Source organism: Solanum tuberosum, unplaced genomic scaffold (genome assembly GCF_000226075.1).
Source record: "Solanum tuberosum cultivar DM 1-3 516 R44 unplaced genomic scaffold, SolTub_3.0 scf00021, whole genome shotgun sequence".
NCBI classification, from domain to species: domain Eukaryota; kingdom Viridiplantae; phylum Streptophyta; class Magnoliopsida; order Solanales; family Solanaceae; genus Solanum; species Solanum tuberosum.
The window spans coordinates 1,256,223-1,276,252 of NW_006238947.1; the positions used below are offsets into that span (position 1 = coordinate 1,256,223).

At 26.9% G+C, this 20,030-nt stretch overlaps 2 protein-coding genes across 3 annotated transcripts; one reads left to right on the plus strand and one right to left on the minus strand.

Moving 5' to 3' along the window:
• Positions 1–274: 274 nt before the first annotated feature.
• LOC102593735 (vacuolar protein sorting-associated protein 55 homolog) lies at positions 275–4,676 on the plus strand. Of its 2 annotated transcripts, none has more exons than XM_015305987.1 (5): positions 275–396; positions 2,123–2,174; positions 2,510–2,549; positions 2,658–2,742; positions 4,244–4,676. In XM_015305987.1, the coding sequence occupies exons 2-5, from the start codon at positions 2,142–2,144 to the stop codon at positions 4,425–4,427; spliced, it is 342 nt and encodes a 113-aa protein (XP_015161473.1). In that variant the 5' UTR covers positions 275–396; positions 2,123–2,141; the 3' UTR covers positions 4,428–4,676. The 2 variants fall into 2 exon arrangements, with proteins under 2 accessions (XP_015161473.1, XP_006341081.1); XM_006341019.2 differs by lacking the exon at positions 275–396 and adding an exon at positions 406–2,047.
• Positions 4,677–5,542: 866 nt separating this feature from the next.
• Positions 5,543–13,016, minus strand: LOC102587110 (NAC domain-containing protein 90-like). The gene is made up of 4 exons (XM_015306044.1): positions 12,822–13,016; positions 11,096–11,400; positions 8,170–8,299; positions 5,543–5,607 (listed from the first exon to the last, which is right to left on the minus strand). Exons 1-4 carry the CDS (start codon positions 13,003–13,005, stop codon positions 5,543–5,545), a joined length of 684 nt encoding a protein of 227 aa, XP_015161530.1. The 5' UTR covers positions 13,006–13,016.
• Between the last annotated feature and the right edge of the window lie 7,014 nt (positions 13,017–20,030).

The following is a 20,030-nucleotide window of genomic DNA, read 5'->3' on the forward strand; positions in this document are numbered from 1 at the left end:
TGTTTATAATTTTTAAAAATAAATTGATCAAAATATATTTAAGGTATTAATTTAAATCTATCCTTATGTAAGAATACCATTTTTATCATTTTCTTGAGCAATATACATCACATTATTAAAGAAAAACTACATTTGGGGCCTTAAAAGTTTTTTTTTCCAAACATTAAAGCACAAAACAACAAAATAACAAAATATGGGGGAATCTCCTACATTAATACTATTTACAGGGTCCTTATAGAAAATATATCCAAATTTACGAAAGCCCAAATTTTGAGTGCTTTATTTCAATTGTGTTTCAGTTTCAAGAATCAGACTTTGGATCAGCAGATCAAAAACAATTTTTTCTTCCTATTTTGCCCCTTCAAAATTAACCATAAATGGCGATGACCATTGAAGGTACAATCTTTTTGCTACTATAGTTTCAGTTTTGAATTAGCAATAAACCGTTTTTAATTTTTTTGTTAAATTTTTCATTTTTTTTAGTTATATTATTTACTGCTTGTTTTTTTCTAGTTGTTGTATTATAAGTTTGAGGTTTAAGGTAGTTGATTTTTAGATTATGGTTGGTGGGGTCCTTTGTTGGATGAATAGAAATGACCCAATTTTACTACAGCTGAAATAATTCTGATTAAACATTAAGCTATTGTTTGGCCATAGATTTTGAAGTTGAAACTTGAAAATTTGAGCCTTTAAAGATGTGATTTTTGGAATTTGAAGTTGTATTTGGACGTGCATTTTAGTTGGAAAAAGATTGATTTTTTGTTAGTGGAGGTACCAAAAACTGGTTTGTCTTGTTTTTGTGAACTTGAAAATATTTGAAGATCAAATTTTGAAAGTCTGATCAAATTTTATGGCCAAACACTAGCTTATGCTTATAGTTCAAAAAAGTTCGCATCTTTTGATTTCGCTTTTTGCTGGAAATAGAATTCTTGATTCATCCATGACTCAGTTTTAGTTTTTTGAGTTCTGTAATAATTTTACTACAGCCGAAATACTTCTGATTAACATTTAGGGTTATGGTTTAAACAAGTTTTACATTTTTCATATTTAATCTTAGCTTTTGGCTGGCAATAGAGTTCTTAAAAAATCTTTAATTCTGGGGTACAGTGGAGCTTATGATATGTCTTATCATTTTCATTTTCACCCAAGCTTGATTCTTGAGTTAAAAATAATAATGAAAATCGAAGCTTGATTCTTGAGTTCAAATAAAAAATCAGTTTGCACTAGAATTTGAGCAAGTTGCATTGTATTATCAATAAGAATTGAACTGCTGAAAGTTCACATAGATCCAAACACCATTTAAGCGGATGTAGAATGGACTGGCATTCTCATTTTGGCCATCCGATTGCGGATGGTAAGCTGACCTATGGTGCAATTCAACTTTCCAGTGTTGCTTTAGTAGATAAGTTATTGGCTGTGTGTCTAAACACATGGAAGCAATGGAGAACTCGCAAAATGTGTCAGGTTTTATGACAGCAATACATCTTGGAGATATCATCCAAACTTTGTATTCAATTTGCTTTTGAAATTATACTAAGAATTTTTGATAAGGGGATTGTAGTTTAATATTTCATCCTCTGGTGCGTGGTGACTGCTTCTGCCATCTGTAAGTACAACCAGCTGCGGCTGTGGATTGTGGACTATGACTGCCTCTTACTCTGACTTCTAATGAAACTGTGATACTCATTTGTAATTAATCACAAGCCTACTTGTTAATCAATAAAACTCTGATAATTTTCGAACTGATCAGTCTACTGAAGTTACTGTTCATGAAGCTACTAGGTAAGGTTGGGTCTATCTGGCTAGACTGGGGTGAATAGAGTGGGGCATTGCTTTATTTACTTGATGTTTCTCTTTGAGTTTTCTATTGACAAAAATGATGGTATCACCAAAACAATTAATTTGATCATATTTCTTATTCCATGTAGCTTGTTAACTTTTAAATTGTCGAATATCATTATGTTCATACAATTACTAACTTGATTTTTTCTGGTTCTCTGCATCATCTTTATGGTTCATTTGCTGGTTTTCACTTCTTGGATAAAGTGTAAGTGATTCAACTAATAGTTGCCTTTGGTCTGTATTTCGGGTAGACTGTGTTCTGATATAATGTCTTATCCAGGCTTGCGGGGCTTGCCTTCATGTTCTCTTCCAGCATCTTGTTACAGATTCTGGTAGGTCTTATAAATGTTTTCCTCGTGATGAGTGTGTGTGTGCCCCTGTATTTCCAAGGGTTGTGCAAGTACAAATGAGTTTAGTGTATTTGCTTGTGTAGAAATAAGTTCAATTAAGGTTCTCTACTTTCTCATTACCCCTTGTATTCCAACAATCTGCCCCCACCATGCATTACCATAACATGTGTGTAATATATATGTGTGTTGTAAGTAAACAAGAGGATCATTCTGTTTGCTTTTTGTGCATCTAATCTGTTTTTTTAAAGGAAACAGTGTCTTTGGTCTTATCCAAAGAGTTAATTGTAATGCTTTTGCTTCAATATTGTTTCTTGTAGGCTTGTGCTTTATACAATAACTGGTGGCCAATGTTATCAGGTTTGTAAAAGAAATGAGATCTACGTAGTTGGCTTATTACTCATTTCTTTCTTAAGCAGAGTAAGCTCTATCTGTTGGCTAACTAATAAGATCACTTGGTTTTGACAGCTCTTATGTATGTTGTGGTTCCCATGCCATGCTTATTCTTTGGCGGTGGATCCACACAATTCCTAATAAGTCGAGATGGCGGGGGGTAAGATACTTTTACAATGTGCAGAAGTTTATTGAATCTCCTTCTCTCATGAATTTTCTTGCATACTGCTGTAAAACGTGCTTTCTTTTCTTATGAAAACTGAGGATAAACTGTGTCTTTTGTGATGTCGAATAAAGGAGGCACATGTGAAGTATGTTGTCTGATAAAAGATGATCTTGCTGCACCCACTAACATGAATGTGAAAATCGGAGTTCATCCTTTGCTTTTTTAATGATTCAAAACTACATAATACAAACTCTTTATATAGTGTGCTACTGTGATTCAGTTTGGACTTTGGAGTGTTTTGAAACAAAAGTCATATATAACTTATATACCAGAAGTTGAGGTTAGACTTATAAGAATTCAGGAATGTAACTATGTTTTTAAAAGTTGCTTTAAGAAGAACAAAAGGATCGGTTGTGTTTCTTTTATTCATGATGCTCTAATAGCCTGTTTGACAAAGCTTCTAGTAAGCCAAAAGTACTACTCCCTCCGTCCCATTTTATGTGGCACCCTTTCATTTTTAGTCTATCCCAAAAAGAATGTCACATTACTATAATTAGAAACAATTTAACTTTAAAATACCCCTTTTACCCTTAATAAAATGATTTTCAACCACACAAATGTCTTAAGGATTGTTTTAGACCTCAAGTTTCAAAAGTCTTCTTTTTTTTCTTAAACACCAAACCAAGTCAAACGGTGCCGCATAAAATGGGACGGAGGAAGTACTATTTTTTTAGTTAAGCCATCACCAAGGATCATGGGTCCTTGATGTGGGGATTAGGCTTGAGCCCTACCATGTCTATTCATATGCAGAAAGTTACATAATTAGAGGGGCACATGGACCAAGGCCTCTAATACGGAAATTACATCAAGCTCGAAAACCTATAGTCCTACTCAATGCCCTTTCGTTCAAAGATAAGGGCAACTTTAAGTAACCAAAAAATTACATTAATCATTTCTCCTCCTCAGAGAAGGGAATTTTCATTTATGTCTAGTTGAATTAAGCCTTTAACCTCTCTAGGAAGATGTCGAGGAGAAGTATAAAAGGTTTCAATTCCACTCGATGAAGCCATTTTAGCAACAAAAAAAAAACTGCCACCTGCCACTAGATGAAGCCGGAAGTACTTATTTGGCATTTGAACAAGATTTTAGGAAAAAGGCAAGTGTTTTTGAGTAGTACCAGGAGTTGTTGCTGAAAAACGTAGTGTTTGGAATTTTGGCCAAACACAAATTGTTACTCTAATATTAACAAAAGTGTTTTTCAAACTGAATTGCTTCTCTCTGAAGTATTTTTTCGAAAATACACTTCTGACAAAGAACACTTTACAAAATGGCGATTTTGAAAGTTTGGTCAAACAAGATATATGTCGCGAGTATCTATGATTTGATGTTTTACTTTATGAAGACCTCCTCCTTTCTTGTTGCTTTCTCGTCTTTTGTTGTGTCCTTCTCGCCAAATTGTTCTCATTTTAAGCCTTTTCGTTTTTCATCTTTGCAGCTGGATGGATGCTGCTAAATTCTTAACAGGAGCATCAGCTGTGGGAAGCATAGCCATCCCCATTATTCTCAGACATGCAGATCTTATCCAGACAGGAGCAATGTTCATCGAATTCGTGTCATTCTTCATATTTGTCTGCACAGTCATGTGTTATCATCGTGCCAGTCTTGATGACGAGTGGTGATATAAAAATCGAGGCGTTGTGCTTTAGGTTCCTCGACTGTAATTACGTTGCCTGGTTCTAACAAACAAGAAAAAAAAATGCAAACAAAAGGTAGCTGAGAAGGAACCAATGCTAGAAATGAAACTAGAAATTTGATTTCCCAATGTGTATAACTTTGTCAAATGTCACGTTTATAATTTCTTGATGTGAGAGTTGTTTTCTCTAAGTTTGAACATTTTGTTAATGGAACAAAGATCATATTTTTAGTTACTATTTGCATAGATAGTTGCTAATAGATCATAAATACTCAATTCTGAGGATGCTTCTTCTTGAACTTGTGCCTTTTTTTTTTCGATTTTTCACCCGGTGTCTGGAGCCTCGACTAAATTCGGCTCGCACATTGCAGCAGCCCCGATTAAATTCGGATCGCGCAGGCTCATTGTGGGGTGATGCTCCCAACAAGATTTTCTTCATATCTTAGGCTCGAACACGAGCCCGCTAGTTAAGAGTGAAGTAGTCCCACATTGCACCACAATTCATGTTGCTCTTCTACTTATTTGAATCATAATTGGTGTATTTTCAAAAGCCTATTTTTAGTTGAATTAAAAAAAACTACTGGTTGTTGTTGCATATTAATATGATCTTAGAATTTTAGTTTGAATCATGGACTGTTCCAAGATTACTAAAAAATTCCTTTATCTGTTGTATATAAAAGTATACTTTAAGCCTTAGAATTATGGAGTTAAAATTAGCAAAAGAAATGAAATAATAATCTATGGTGTATTTTTTTCAATTTTATTTTTATATTTGGTTGGTTAAAATATTTTGAAAAAATAAATAAATTTCTTAAAAATAAAGAAAATGATTTCACTTGTGAAAGTAGAGAAAATAAGTTTTATAAATAACATTTCGAGTTTCTAGTGTTTGCGAACTTATTAAACACTAAAAAATAAGTAAAGAACTGGAAACACCGCAATCCAAAAAAATAAATTAAATTTAGCTGTACGAATTTTCAATAAAACTATCACTAAAAATTATAAAGGCTCTATTAACTACAATAGAACGAATCCAGTATAAATGTATAATATCATAAATAAGATCTGAAAAGAATAGAATGCATACGAACCTTTCATGAGCTAAAAATATTGTTTCGGGTAAATTCTTGACTGAAAAAATGTAATCAAAGCAAGAGCTTTATTAACTACAGAAAAAGAAAATTTTATAGAAAAATCCATTACAAACCCGATAGCACAAAACCATTAAACACTAAAAAAATAAATTTCCTAGCATCAGATAAATGTTATAGCTAAATAACTTTATAGTTAATCGTCTTATTTAGCGACAAATTATCAATAAAAATTTCTAAGATTTTCAGTATTTCTATTCTTGTCCTTTGGTTTACTTGCAAAAAAAAATTCTAGTCAAATTGCACAAAAATTTCTAGTCAATATATCAGTTTTGTCTGTTCATAAAATCCCCAAAAAAGAATGCACAAAGACAATAATCCCTAGATAAAAAAAAAAATCTTGCATTGAAAAAATATAAACATGTTTGTGTATACATAGACATAGATAAATCTACTTTTACTATACTATATAGTTAGACAAAAAATTGTTTCCTATATATTGACTTTTCTTGTCATCTTGGTGCGATTACTTTTTTATATTTTAACACATTTTGGTGAAAAAGTTAATTCTATCGATCACTTTCTGATATATGTGTGGTGAAAGATAGTTAACAGGTTGAAATTAATTATAGAGCTCACACACTTGATGTGAATATTATAATTATATACAAAAAATTTAATCATATATAGTGGTTTTAGAAGTTTTAAAAAGTCTAAACATGACAAATACATGACTAAATAATTGTGTAAATTATATTTGGAATATTATTCAGTCAAGAAAACTTATATATTGTTGGACCCATGCTCTTCCAATTTTTTATTTAAAGATACTGAAAATTTCAACAATTATAAATAGTAGTCATTTTTATATAAATATTGTAGAGTGAATTATGAGAAAGTGAGATTAGTGTTTTGAAAAATAAAAAAGATTGTTGAAGGAAGATGTTCTTTTTTATGGAGCTTTTGATATGACAATTTATTTAATGTTTGTTTGATAGACATACGACGTTGTCGTGTTGTTGTATATTGACTTATTGAGGAGATAAGTCGAGAGGATTACTATTGAATCAGTGAAGATTTAGCTGCGGCTGATTAAATCTCCTCAAAGAGACTGCTGAGATATTGATCACGCCTTTTTAAAATATAATTGTATGTTTACCAACACATGACAATGACGATATATGGAAAGAGGGAGATATAAACATGAAAAACATATACTCTATTTTCACGACCATTCCTCTCTTTAGACAATTCTCTCTTATAAAATAATTCGATTGATTTGACTTACAATCCATAAAAAATGACCAATTTAATTAAGACATTCAAAGTGTACAAAAGAGAATATATGTAATATTAGAGTACATACTCCAATTATTATTTCCAATAAATTAAAATCCAAAAGAATGTCATCATAGTTCACTCAAAGTATTTCCAACAACATTAATAGATTTATTGAAACTTAGCTCTCTTAATTATTACAAAAGAGTACAATTTAATTTCTAAACTTTTGAGATCTAAGAATTGATGGATATATTTTGAGTTATTTAACCCTATTAGATAATCCATCAAGTCATTATACATATAAAATCATAATTAATCCTATCTAAATAACATTAATTTTTTAAATACAATTCCAGTCCTCAAAATCCCATAATGGGGTTTCAGACAAATCATTGTAGTTTCCCATTGGCTGTATTATTTCTCTTGATGATGAACTTGTTCCAATATTATTATTATTATTATTATTATTATTATTATTATTATTATTATTATTATTATTATTATTATTATTATTATTATTATTATTATTATTATTATTATTATTATTATTATTATTATTATTATTATTATTATTATTATTATTATTATTATTATTATTATTATTATTATTATTATTATTATTATTATTATTATTATTATTATTATTATTATTATTATTATTATTATTATTATTATTATTATTATTATTATTATTATTATTATTATTATTATTATTATTATTATTATTATTATTATTATTATTATTATTATTATTATTATTATTATTATTATTATTATTATTATTATTATTATTATTATTATTATTATTATTATTATTATTATTATTATTATTATTATTATTATTATTATTATTATTATTATTATTATTATTATTATTATTATTATTATTATTATTATTATTATTATTATTATTATTATTATTATTATTATTATTATTATTATTATTATTATTATTATTATTATTATTATTATTATTATTATTATTATTATTATTATTATTATTATTATTATTATTATTATTATTATTATTATTATTATTATTATTATTATTATTATTATTATTATTATTATTATTATTATTATTATTATTATTATTATTATTATTATTATTATTATTATTATTATTATTATTATTATTATTATTATTATTATTATTATTATTATTATTATTATTATTATTATTATTATTATTATTATTATTATTATTATTATTATTATTATTATTATTATTATTATTATTATTATTATTATTATTATTATTATTATTATTATTATTATTATTATTATTATTATTATTATTATTATTATTATTATTATTATTATTATTATTATTATTATTATTATTATTATTATTATTATTATTATTATTATTAATTAGTGGTTGATTAGGGGGTAATAATAATCCAGAACCAGCTGGCCTTCTATCAAATGCCCTAACACATTTTGATTTCTTGTAAACTCTGCACAAGCTGAATTCATGTTGTAACTGCATAAAATTCAAAAATAATAATAATTAGTTATGTATATGCATCGATAACGTAAATCAAATGCAATATAAATTTTATTCCAGATTTAATCATAGGTATACTAAAAAAATCGACTCATAAGGTTATATGTATCGGTGCAAAAAAGTATTTACATCATTAGGTCATTTAATAGGAAATTGCAAGTAAATTTCTTGATGAAGGTGATTCACATGTTAATATTCACTAATATTGATTTATTTATTTATTTGTAATGTATATTATGTGTATAACTTAAATTCAAAACTTTAAAAAGTTTAGATTATATGATTGCCTGTACAACAAATATATACATGCATGATAAGTTTGGTCACTTATAAAATAATTATACATAAATTTCTAAAACAAGAACTAATAAGTAACTCGATAAAAATAATAAATTAATTATTATAATAAAACTATTCATATATAAAAAATTTACTATGTCAATATATATACGTTTATTTAAACATAAAAGGTGAATTTTTTTTCATCACTTCGTACGTTATATATCTGAAAGTTTTTATTATTAATGGAGCACGATGGTGTCTCTCTCAAGAAAAAGACAATGCTATCTAATCATGACATTTTTTTCATAAATTTTGTAAAAAACTTTACACAACAAAAGAAGGTATTCGTTTGACTCATGGATTAAGTTATTTTGAAATTATAATTTTTATATTAATTTATTTCACTTGAAAGATAGAATAAAATAATATCAAGTTGGATAGAATAAGGTGAGACATGCATAAATCAAAATTTTATATTTTATTTGTTTGAGGGTATAAGATAAATTTATGTTTTTAACCAAATAAATATAAATTTAATTTTAAACTTAATTATAAAATATATCATTGTATCCCATGAACCAAACGATCCACATAATTAACTTTCCAAGTAAATCCATACTTCAAAAATATATAAATTTGGGGGTAATTAACAATCAAACAATAATCATAAATTTTAAAATATTAAGTTAAAAAAACATGTGTATAATATTTCATGTGTGGTGAACAAAAATAATTTTATTAGTTAATATAATGTATTGTCTTTATCATATACTCAATAAATAGTGGAAAAGCAAAAGAGGATAATCATGAAGAAGCATATACCAAACACTAGATGATATCTACTTAAAAACAAACAAATAATCCAATGCTAATTCTTTTTTTTTTTTTGCAATACAAGTTGACAATATATTCAAACTATAAATAATTTTCCTAGGGTCCCATGTATTGTACTTGTTGAATATAAACTTAAATAAATAATTTTTAAATAACTTAAATATTTAAATAAGATTATCACGGATTTTTATTTGTTATCACGCATTTTAATTTGATATCAAAACAAATAAAAATCCTCATATTAAACCTTACCGCCACTATTTATCAAAAATAATAATTAATTCACGTGTTTGACCAAGGAAAAAATAACAATCAGGCCCCATGTACATAAGAAAAGGTGTATCGAAAATAAAATACTTTTTTTGGTCTGAATAATTAAAAATCATTATGAAAAACGTCAATTGTAAACATCGTTGCTAATTCATCACTAAATTGCTTATAGTTAAAAAAAAATTTAGTAATCCATGGATGTATGGAAGTAATAATAAATTTATTATTTAGCTATAAAATTTATCTAATATCACTAATTCTTATTATTTTAGTAATGAAATATCATACAAAAAAATAATTTAGTTTAGACTCTCTATTTTATTGTTAACGATCTGATTTATAGCTATATATAAATATGTATATTTTAGATTATAATTTTTGAAAGTTGCCTTTCCTAAAAAATATCATCATATGATTATGTATCTGTATAAAGAAATGATTAATGAAGTACAACATTTTTTATTATGCCTTATTGTCAGAACCAACAAACCAAATTTTCTGAAGAATTCACTGGTTTAACACACGTAGAAGTTTCAATTACAAAAATAAAAAATAAAAAATATTACTGTTATTTTCTACAAGCAGACAATTGTTCACCGACGTATCTGTTTTTATTTGAAGGTATTATTGAAAATTAGTATTTTCTACGTTTTAATTTATTTGTATTATTTTTTTCTTTAGCTTATTATATATTTGAAAATTACGTATAAATATTATAAATTACGATAATTAAAAAAATTTAAAGAACACATAAAAAAATTATGAGTACTTTTAAAGTTCTACCGGTGCCGCATAAAATTAGGATATATTGAAAGGAGTAACATATATTATTTGAAATTATAGTACTTTTTACGTAATATCATATTGAAATATATAACTACTTAGAGGTAGATTCACAATTTAAAATTTATAATTCTTTCAATGATAATACTATAATAATAATAATTGAGTTCACTATGAGCAATAACATATAGGGACCTCTAGATCAGCTGCCTCTATCATTTCATCTAAAAGCTTTTCATTAATAATTATGTTTCAACAACACATGACTAGTTTTGCTTATTATGAACAATTATTATAGTTATTATATATCTTTTTGGTGACATGATGATATAAAAATTCAATGTGTTAAGTCTTTTTTTCACCTGATTTTTGGTACCTATATTGATGCTTTGATTAATTTAAATTCACGTTGTGTAAGAGGAAGAACCTACAATTTTATTTTTTTACCTAGAGCTCAGATACAAAAAGGATGAATAGATCTTACCCATCCCACCAGAATCCTATTGGTATATTAAAGTTAATTAAAAGTCATGATATAAAAACCTAGAAGTACTAGTACAACTAGTTTAAAAACCCTAATATTTTCAGGGTTGCAAAACTAACCTTTAAATTTGTGATATGATTATTGGTTAGTGAAGGTTCTCCATGAGTACTAGCTTTATACTCATTCATCTTCCATTGTGTTTTATTCCCATTTGGAGCTCTTCCTTTATAGAAAACCATTGTTCTTTTGCCTCCAATAATTCTATTATTGTTTGATGAATATACAAAACCAGGAGTACCAGTAGCTTTCCAATATCCTTGTGTGGTAAGTCTAGTAGGTCTTCCTCCTCTTGCTTCCCTATCTTGAATTGGAATGAAGAAAAACCATTGCTCAGTGTCATGTTTAATCACTTCTCCTGCCATTTCTGGTTCATTTTCAAGAATCACATGTTTAGCAAAACAAGTGTTAAATAACAATTCTATGAACTACAACGTCAACAATAACATATTCGATGTAATCCTATAGGTGGGGTTTAGGAAAGATGGTGTGTATAAGTAGTTTTACTCCTACCTTGTGAAGATAGGGAAGTTGTTTATGAAAGATCCTCGAGTCATGGAAAGCATAACAAAACCAAGTATGTAAAGCAAATAAAGAACAATTATATGAACGACGACAACAAAAACAACAATAACATATTCGGTTTAAGCCTACAAGTGAGGTCTGAGGAGGATCGATGATGTGTACACAATCTTATACACCTATTTCGTGGAGGTAGAAATGTTGCTTTTGATAGACCCTCGACTCAAGTAAAGCATGACAAAAATCAAATATGTATAGCAAATACAATACAATTCTATAAACTGACAGTATAAAAAGATTCACACTATAGACATCGACGGATTCAAGATTTTCGTCAGGAAGATTCAAAATATACAAAAAAAAAAAAAAAACGAACTCACAAAAAATTTACAATACCTAAAAGATATTATATAATTACATGTAGTTTTATTAATTAATAACTAAGACTACTAATTATTGAAGATAAAATTAAGTGAATAAAAATGTGCTTCCTCTCCTAGATTAAATTTAGATAAAATGATTACATACTTCAACATTAACCTAAAAAATCAATTTATAACATTTTATAATAGATCAGGAAACACTAATATTGTAAAAAATATTTAGGTTAAAAGTTAAATTTTTTTATTTTTTTAAAGGTTTATCAATCATCCTATCATGTATATTGGTGCATACTAAACAGTAAACACACAAAATCTAAGTTATTCTTTATGTCTAGTTATGATTTGAATTATTAGATTCTTTTAGTTTCAATTTGATTCTGGATATCTATTGAAAGAATCAAATCAATGAAGAAAAGACTTAAAAGTTACATAAAATGAAGATTAAGTAACAAATAATTGATCTTTTTTACAGCAATAAAATGCTTGATTTAATAATTAAACCATCATATAACAAAAATTGAAGAAAAGGCTAACTTAAACTTGAATGGTTTAATTTTCATTTTATTAGAGAGAATTAAAGTCATTTCTCAAAAGAATTACTTAAAATAATTTCACTCAAAAATATCGTCCGATCTTCAAAAATATTATGAAATCATGAAGAAAAAACATTTGAATCACCAAATTTTATTAGGGCTAAAAAATTTCTCTTGACATATGACAAAAAAATTAATTACTAACATAGCGAATTGGAACTTAATTACAAAACAAAATTTAATATATATTGTATTATATATATATCTAGGTTTTCAAAAACATAAAATCATGCACAAACAATAAAAAAAATTACCAAAAATAAAATAAAATAAAATGTATATATGCAAACCTGGAAGTTCAGATGGATTATGATGATAAATATTAACAACTGGTATAACACGTTGAATATCATCTCTTTTTCCATCAAGCTTATTTCTTAAATAAAATTCCACCAATTCTTCTTCTGTTGGATAAAATCTATATCCTGGTGGTAACACATTATTATTATTATTATCATACATATTATTCTCCATTTTTTCCAATAAAAAAAATATATTTTTATGTATATATATAATTTCTCTCTATTTTTTTTCTTAACTCAATAATATTGAAATTCTCACTCACTTATTAATTTTGTGCATGTCAAGGTTTGTTCTAGCTTAGTATTTATAGAGTAAAAATGTGAGAAAAAAATATTTTTTTTTTGGGGGTGATAAAGTCAAAAATTTTATTAAAAATATTTAAAATTTAGTATATTATATATAAAAAATAATTTTTAACTTACATATATTGTATAATATTTTGATGAATTAAAGATATTCAACCGTTAATTATTCACGTCACTATATGTGACCAGGCCACTGGGCTATGGGAGCTGCCTTTGAGATAATAATTCATGTGACTAATTTTGAATGTGTTGGTGAGAATTTAATATTTTTTTTCGTTCTAATTTATTCAAAATTATGCATATAAAAATTTTAGAAAAATATGAAAACTTTTGAATAATCATCTCATGAAAAAAATTCGAAGTAAGTAACAAAAAAATATGATAATAAGAAAGCAAGACATAAATCAAATAAAATAACAGATAGTAATACACATAAATAAAAAAATGTATGATAATATTCGATTACGTACTAATATTTCAGAATAAAATACTAATAAATATATCCAAATTTGGATATGGCCATCAATACCATCCATTATTATCAAATAAGAAGACAAAAGGAAGGAAGGTGGCAACTTCTTTGTATATTAGCAGGAAAAAGGATGAATAACAGGACATATACCATATAAAAAATAGGAAAAATGTTAAAAATTATTTTTTACTCTACTGCATAATTTTTTTTTAATTTAGCAATTGTTATACTTTAAAAATCATTCATATTCTTTTTGTTAGTAAACCATCTCATATTTATTAAGCTTCTGCTAAGTGTAGAGTTCAGAAAAGAGTCAAATTATAAGGTCTATTATACCAATCATATCTTGCATTTTTGTAAGAGCTTGTTTTCACAGCTTGAAGATGTGATCTCCTTACCAGTTACATTAATACTCTCCTTCAAGGTGTACTAAACTCTCCTTATGCACGGGATTCAAGGAAGGATCGAATCACAAGGATCTCTATTGTAAGCAGTCTTATCCTACATTTCGATTGTTTCCACAATTCGAACACATAATATCTTGCTCACATGACATCAACTTTATCAGTTACGTCAAGTTTCCCAAAAAAAAATATTGACCATTACAACAAAAATACCAAACAAATTTGAGGAAAATTAGTGTGGGTGGTTGGGTTAGGGAGGTGGGGTAGGAAAGGAGTGAATAATAAAACGAGTAAGATAAGGAAAGAAGACTTAGAAATTTCAACGGCGTGTGAACGTACAAGAGGAAACTTTAATACATTTTCCTTCTTTCAAGAGTTGTACTTTGTGTATTGAGTAGTTGTACATTCATTTTTTAAGAAATATGTGGAATTAGTCAAGTAATTTCTTTCTACTTCAAAAAACATGCACATGTTTTTTTTTAATTAGTAGCAAAAGAATGACGAAATCAGCAATTTCGTTAACAGTGTTTAAGATTTTATTTAGTGATCTGAATTCTGAAGGAGCAATTTGAATCACTACCGACTAGTTTAATTTCCTCTCATATACATAGTATTAGTTCAAAATTCAAATAGATATTTATAATATTATCATGCATTGAAGACATGATGTCTAGAATCACCTTGTATATGTTATGACGCAAATTAGTTATTAATATTAACAATAGTATTATCTTTTGCATAACTAAAAAGTCAAGAATTATCCAAAAAAATTTCCATATAATTAACTTTATATTAAAAAAATAAATCAAAGTCACGATCTTATTTCCTTGACTTATTTAACCAAGAACGTGGAAAAGGTAAGATTAAAGTCAACAATCTATTTGTATGCTAAGTAAAAGAAAAGTCAAACAATATATGATTTTGTTATTTTTACCCCATTAACTAAGTTTGATTATAAGCTCACTTTCTTGCTATTTTTCATCAACATATGTATCGAGTAATTCTGTCTCCTATTATGAATACTTTTGTCCATCATATGCATATGAGATTTGGACATAGATCCCAAGATTTATAATCACTTCATTAATTATTAGGCCCCAACTTTTTACGAGATGATTGTTTTCTTGACAACCCTAAAACTATTTATTTATCATTCGTAGTTTCCTATTACAAAATATGATAGTTTATATTGCAAATTATCGTTTATATAAAAAAAGTGTATTTTGAATGAGTTGATTTTGTTTCAACCTAAGTTTTCAATGCATGAAATTAACTAATAACTAGCTATGGTGAAACCCCTCATAGAGAAAATGATTCAAATGGATTTGAACAAATTCAGATTCGCATCGGAAAATTTAACAATGAGGTAAAACACTTCCTAATAAATATCAGCAGGGATCGAATCTGATACATATGGTTCAGGACGAAGGAATACTTACCACTCCACCCGCTAACCTGGTTGCAATCTCCTATATATATCCAACCATGAAGATGAAAATATAGTTCTACTTAGTAACCTAGACAGAATTTAGATAGACTTTTAATTTGAATTGAATTTTTTGCATAATAATGTAAATATTTGTTTTGGTTATACTCAAATCCTAGGGTTTCATGTATGCATAATGGCTTGAAATTTAATACTATACTATTATTTTAGTATAATTAAGAAAGAAAATGTTGATTCCTAAAAGCTTGAAAATATATTTTTCAGTCAAATTTTAATCTTACCAGGAAAAAGGAATTTACTATATATTCAAGTCAATTAAGGACCCGTTTGTCTTTACTAAGACTAATATATGTCTAATTCCAAATATTAAGAATATTATATAAAAGATCTCGAACAATTTTACGTTGTTTATCCATCTCATCGTCTAAATAGCTAACGATGATGTTTGTAACAATGTTACGTTGTTTAACCATCTCATCGTCTAAATAGCTAACGATGATGGTTGTTGTTGGCAATCACAACTGAAAATTGTGGTAATATATAGTTAATGGTAGTAGCTAGTGATTGATAGCGGTAACAATTGGTGAAATATACTGGGATACTCATTATTGATAATTATCGATAGTGATTAATGACGGTTATATATAGTATATATTAAGAATGTTCACTACAAAGAAAAAGCACGTCAAGTATTGAGAAATTTCATTGTTTGAATATTTTTTCTTTTCACACTTCACTACATATATATATATATATCGCGTCAAATGTATATATGGAATCCTAGTTAACATCAATATAGGAATCTTTGTCTACTTCTTGTCTCTCTATTTTATTAATACTATAAAAAAAAACACTTAATAAATTAATTTTAATACTATTAATTAGATCAATATTTTTCATTTCTTATGTTACTATTAAAAAATTGAGTCAAAACCGGCAAATGTGGTCGATTTCTTAAAGAAAAATCAACGCTAAATCGATGGACTAGATATCGTCAATTTTTTGTGGCAACTCAATTTAGGATAAGTAGTCACACGGTAAAACACATGAGAGATATTCAGTATATAAGTAAGCATGGTTTATACACCCTAGTGACGCGTTTTAAAGTCGTGATGGTCTAGGCCTAGAACAAACAACATAACTAGTGAGATGGGTTGTTAAAGATGGTATCGAAGTAACTCCTTCTGTCAGCCTTGTCGATCTGGATTAGTGTTAAACTGAGTTTAGGTAATTCCAGTATGACGAAGCAAATCTCAGTGCTAAGTCTAGGCAAATTTTATGTGGTGGAGCAAACTTTTGTGAGGAAGTTAGGTCTCAGCAAAACACAACAAAGACATTGGATATATAAGTAAGTAGGTCTATCTGACACTAGTGACTTGTTTGTCATGCAAGTCTAAGCCTCGCGGACAATATCACTAGTGATTTGAACCGCTACGATTTTGCCTTCACTGATTTTGTGAGATCGATTAAAATCGAGATACAATCGATATATTCTATCCGTTAATTTTTCAGAAATATACATAAAAACATTATTTTATATGTTTTGGAGGCTTAATTTAATTATAGTTGGATGACCTATTTATGGTCGCAAATTAAACATAGTGTTGACCAATTAATATAATAGAACTTTATTCGATTCCATTTTCTACAACTGATATTAATTAGTCATTTGTCAATTAAATAAAAGTTGTGGAAAATGGAATTCAAATAAATAAAGTTCAACTAAATCTGTTGGTCAACACTAGTTTAATTGTGACTACAATAGATAAGAATATATTATTTCAACTCTAATAATTAATAAGTAATAATTTATTTTAAAAAAAAAGAACTTGTAAAGGGGAATTGTAATATTACATTTGAAATGTATTTTTTTTATATATATATAATATTATGTTAATATAATGGTTATGTTATAATAAATATTGACATCATTTTGAAAAATTCTACTATGCTATTATAAATATATTCTTTTTAATGATTTGATATAGTATAAAGAATTTTTTATACCACAATTGATATATATAAAAATACTATCAAAAGATAAGCTGCAACAGATGGAGCTGTTCTTTTCTTAATCAGAGATCTCGGATATGAGCTGTTGATATGAAAAAAATCATTGATAGAAAGCGTTTTTCTCTGAATGGAGCTCTATACAACACAAATTCATTAGATACAAAACACCAAATGAAAAAAATACCTTAAAACTATTAATATTTTTTCATGGACTTCTCTACTAAGTTAGTTAAGGTTTGTTGGCAATAACAATAGAGACAAAAATATAGAGGTGGAAATTATTTAGTTTGTAAAAAGACTTATCATTAATATTTATTAATATATAAATGCTCAAACTCCTTTGACCATTTAAAGAGGAAAAAGGTTTGTGTAACTTTGATACCAACATTTCTCCCTTAATTTGACTCGACTCGTAAATTTATTATATATTATTTATTGAATATACTTGAAAATACCTTTAAATTCGAAATGAATTATTAGCTTGAGACAGTTTTAAAACACTTCTTTACTTGACTAACTAAACTTAAATACACCCGTGATTTTATAATATGAATGAAATACACTCCTAAACTCTCGTCAAGTTTAAGGATATTTTCAACCCTTTTTTCAATTTTTTATTATGAGTCTCGTGCTTCTATAAGAGTTTGAGACCATTTGCTATGCCATGTGATCGAGGGTGTATCTAAGTTTAGTTAATCAAGTAGGAGGATGTGTTTAAGGTTGTCAATAATCAGAGATCAAAATTAATAATTTATATTAAATTTAGAGATGTTTTCAATACTTTTCTCAAATTTATATGCATTAATGATGTAAGGAATTTTACATATTTATATGTTTTAATTAATTATGTTGAATACACATGTGAGATTAAAATTATTTTTAGTTATATATAAAATATGTTGTATTTACTTGACCTCGTCTTGTGTTTAATTTTTTTTAATTTTTTACTCCCTTAGTGCAAATTTTTACTTGCACTACTGATTTAAACTTATCATTAACAATTGTGTTTAACTAACATAATATACATTGATAATATAATTCTTTTTATATTATTAGATTTTGTTTACCTGTTATTGCTGATAAAAAACTTCATTTGAAAATTACCAAATAACATATATAGGATAATCTATAAAGTTCTCTTATATATTGAATAATATTCACTTATATTTTACCTTTTTAAGTACTAAAATGACTAATTATAATTTGTTGTGATGCTGGTCCACAGGGCTTATTTGGGGTTCCTTCCATTAGAGAGTTCTCCTGTCTTGGGCTATTTGGTATTTTATTTTTGTTAATTATTATTTTTTATGCGAGTAAAAATAGTTTTTTTTTTTTGTTTTTTTAACCTTTAGAAGGATTAATTATGGTTTCATTTATTTTTAGTGTAATTCTCTCAATTAATAAATAAACGAGTTACTAAATTACGTAAGACGAGTTACTAAATTACGTAAGACGAGTTACTCTTGATAGGTGTCATCTCAATCCTATCACGTATAATCACTTGGCAAAAAAAAATTAAATTTAAATTTTATGAATTCATATCCAAAGTTTTATTATACCCCATCTAATTTATTAGTTAGGTGGTTGATGTGATTGGTTCGAATCATGTCTTTTAAGTTCATTTCTTTAAAATTTAGGGGTCGTTTGGTATGAGGGATTAAAAATAATAGTGATGGGATTAAAAAAATTTTATCTTGTTTGGTTGCCATGTTTGGAATAACTTATCCCACCATTTTATATCATAGTGATGGAATAAGTTATCTCATATACATGATTGTGGGATAAGTTATCCCAGGATAGCTAACCCCATGATAACTTATCCTGGGTTAACTTGTGAATCTCTAGTACATAAATCACTTAAGAGTCGGTTTGGTAAGGTATACACAAATAATGTTAAAAAGAATGTATTAATAACGTTGATATGCTGAAATTATTTCTTATACATCATTTGATTTGATATATTAAAAATAACATTCAATTGCATAATATCTATATATATTTATTAAAAAGGTATCCTCCACAAATATGATGGAAAAGATATGAAAAAGATTTTAAGGAGTAGTTATGTTTTTAACCATATTAATAAATGGAAAATTCACCCCACATATCTATTTAAGGCTTAATATTACAACCTTTAGATGTACTTTTTTTATATTACTACTTATAACAGTTTAATTATAAGTATTAACAGATTAGTTTTAATCTATAATTTAATTTATTTGATTTAATTAATTAGTTATTATTTTTATAATTACCTTACAATTAATAAGTAAGAGAAATAAGATAATCAATTGTCATTATCTCTTACACCATTTTAGGGATAACATTAATAGAGAATCAATTACCATTATCTCTTACACCATTTTAGAGGGGGGGAAAAATTAGTTTTCACACCCCCACCCCCACCCCCACGTTCCTCTTTTACATAGAACTAATTTTTTCTCTCTCACCATCTTCAACGTTCGTCTTCTTCATTAAAAAAGAAAATCAGCAGAACTCACGATTGAGCCCCATGGATGTGGAAGGAAAAAAAATAAGATAACATACTTTCCTTT

Excerpts from the sequence above, each read along its gene's own strand:
- LOC102587110 (XM_015306044.1), bottom strand. The coding sequence starts at position 13,005 with ATGGAGAATAATATGTATGATAATAATAATAATAATGTGTTACCACCA. Across the intron at positions 11,401-12,821 it reads TAATCCATCTGAACTTCCAG|AAATGGCAGGAGAAGTGATT; the intron begins GTTTGCATATAT and ends AAAATGAACCAG. Across the intron at positions 8,300-11,095 it reads ATCATATCACAAATTTAAAG|TTACAACATGAATTCAGCTT; the intron begins GTTAGTTTTGCA and ends AATTTTATGCAG.
- LOC102593735 (XM_015305987.1), top strand. The coding sequence starts at position 2,142 with ATGTTCTCTTCCAGCATCTTGTTACAGATTCTG. Across the intron at positions 2,550-2,657 it reads CTGGTGGCCAATGTTATCAG|CTCTTATGTATGTTGTGGTT; the intron begins GTTTGTAAAAGA and ends TGGTTTTGACAG. Across the intron at positions 2,743-4,243 it reads ATAAGTCGAGATGGCGGGGG|CTGGATGGATGCTGCTAAAT; the intron begins GTAAGATACTTT and ends TCATCTTTGCAG.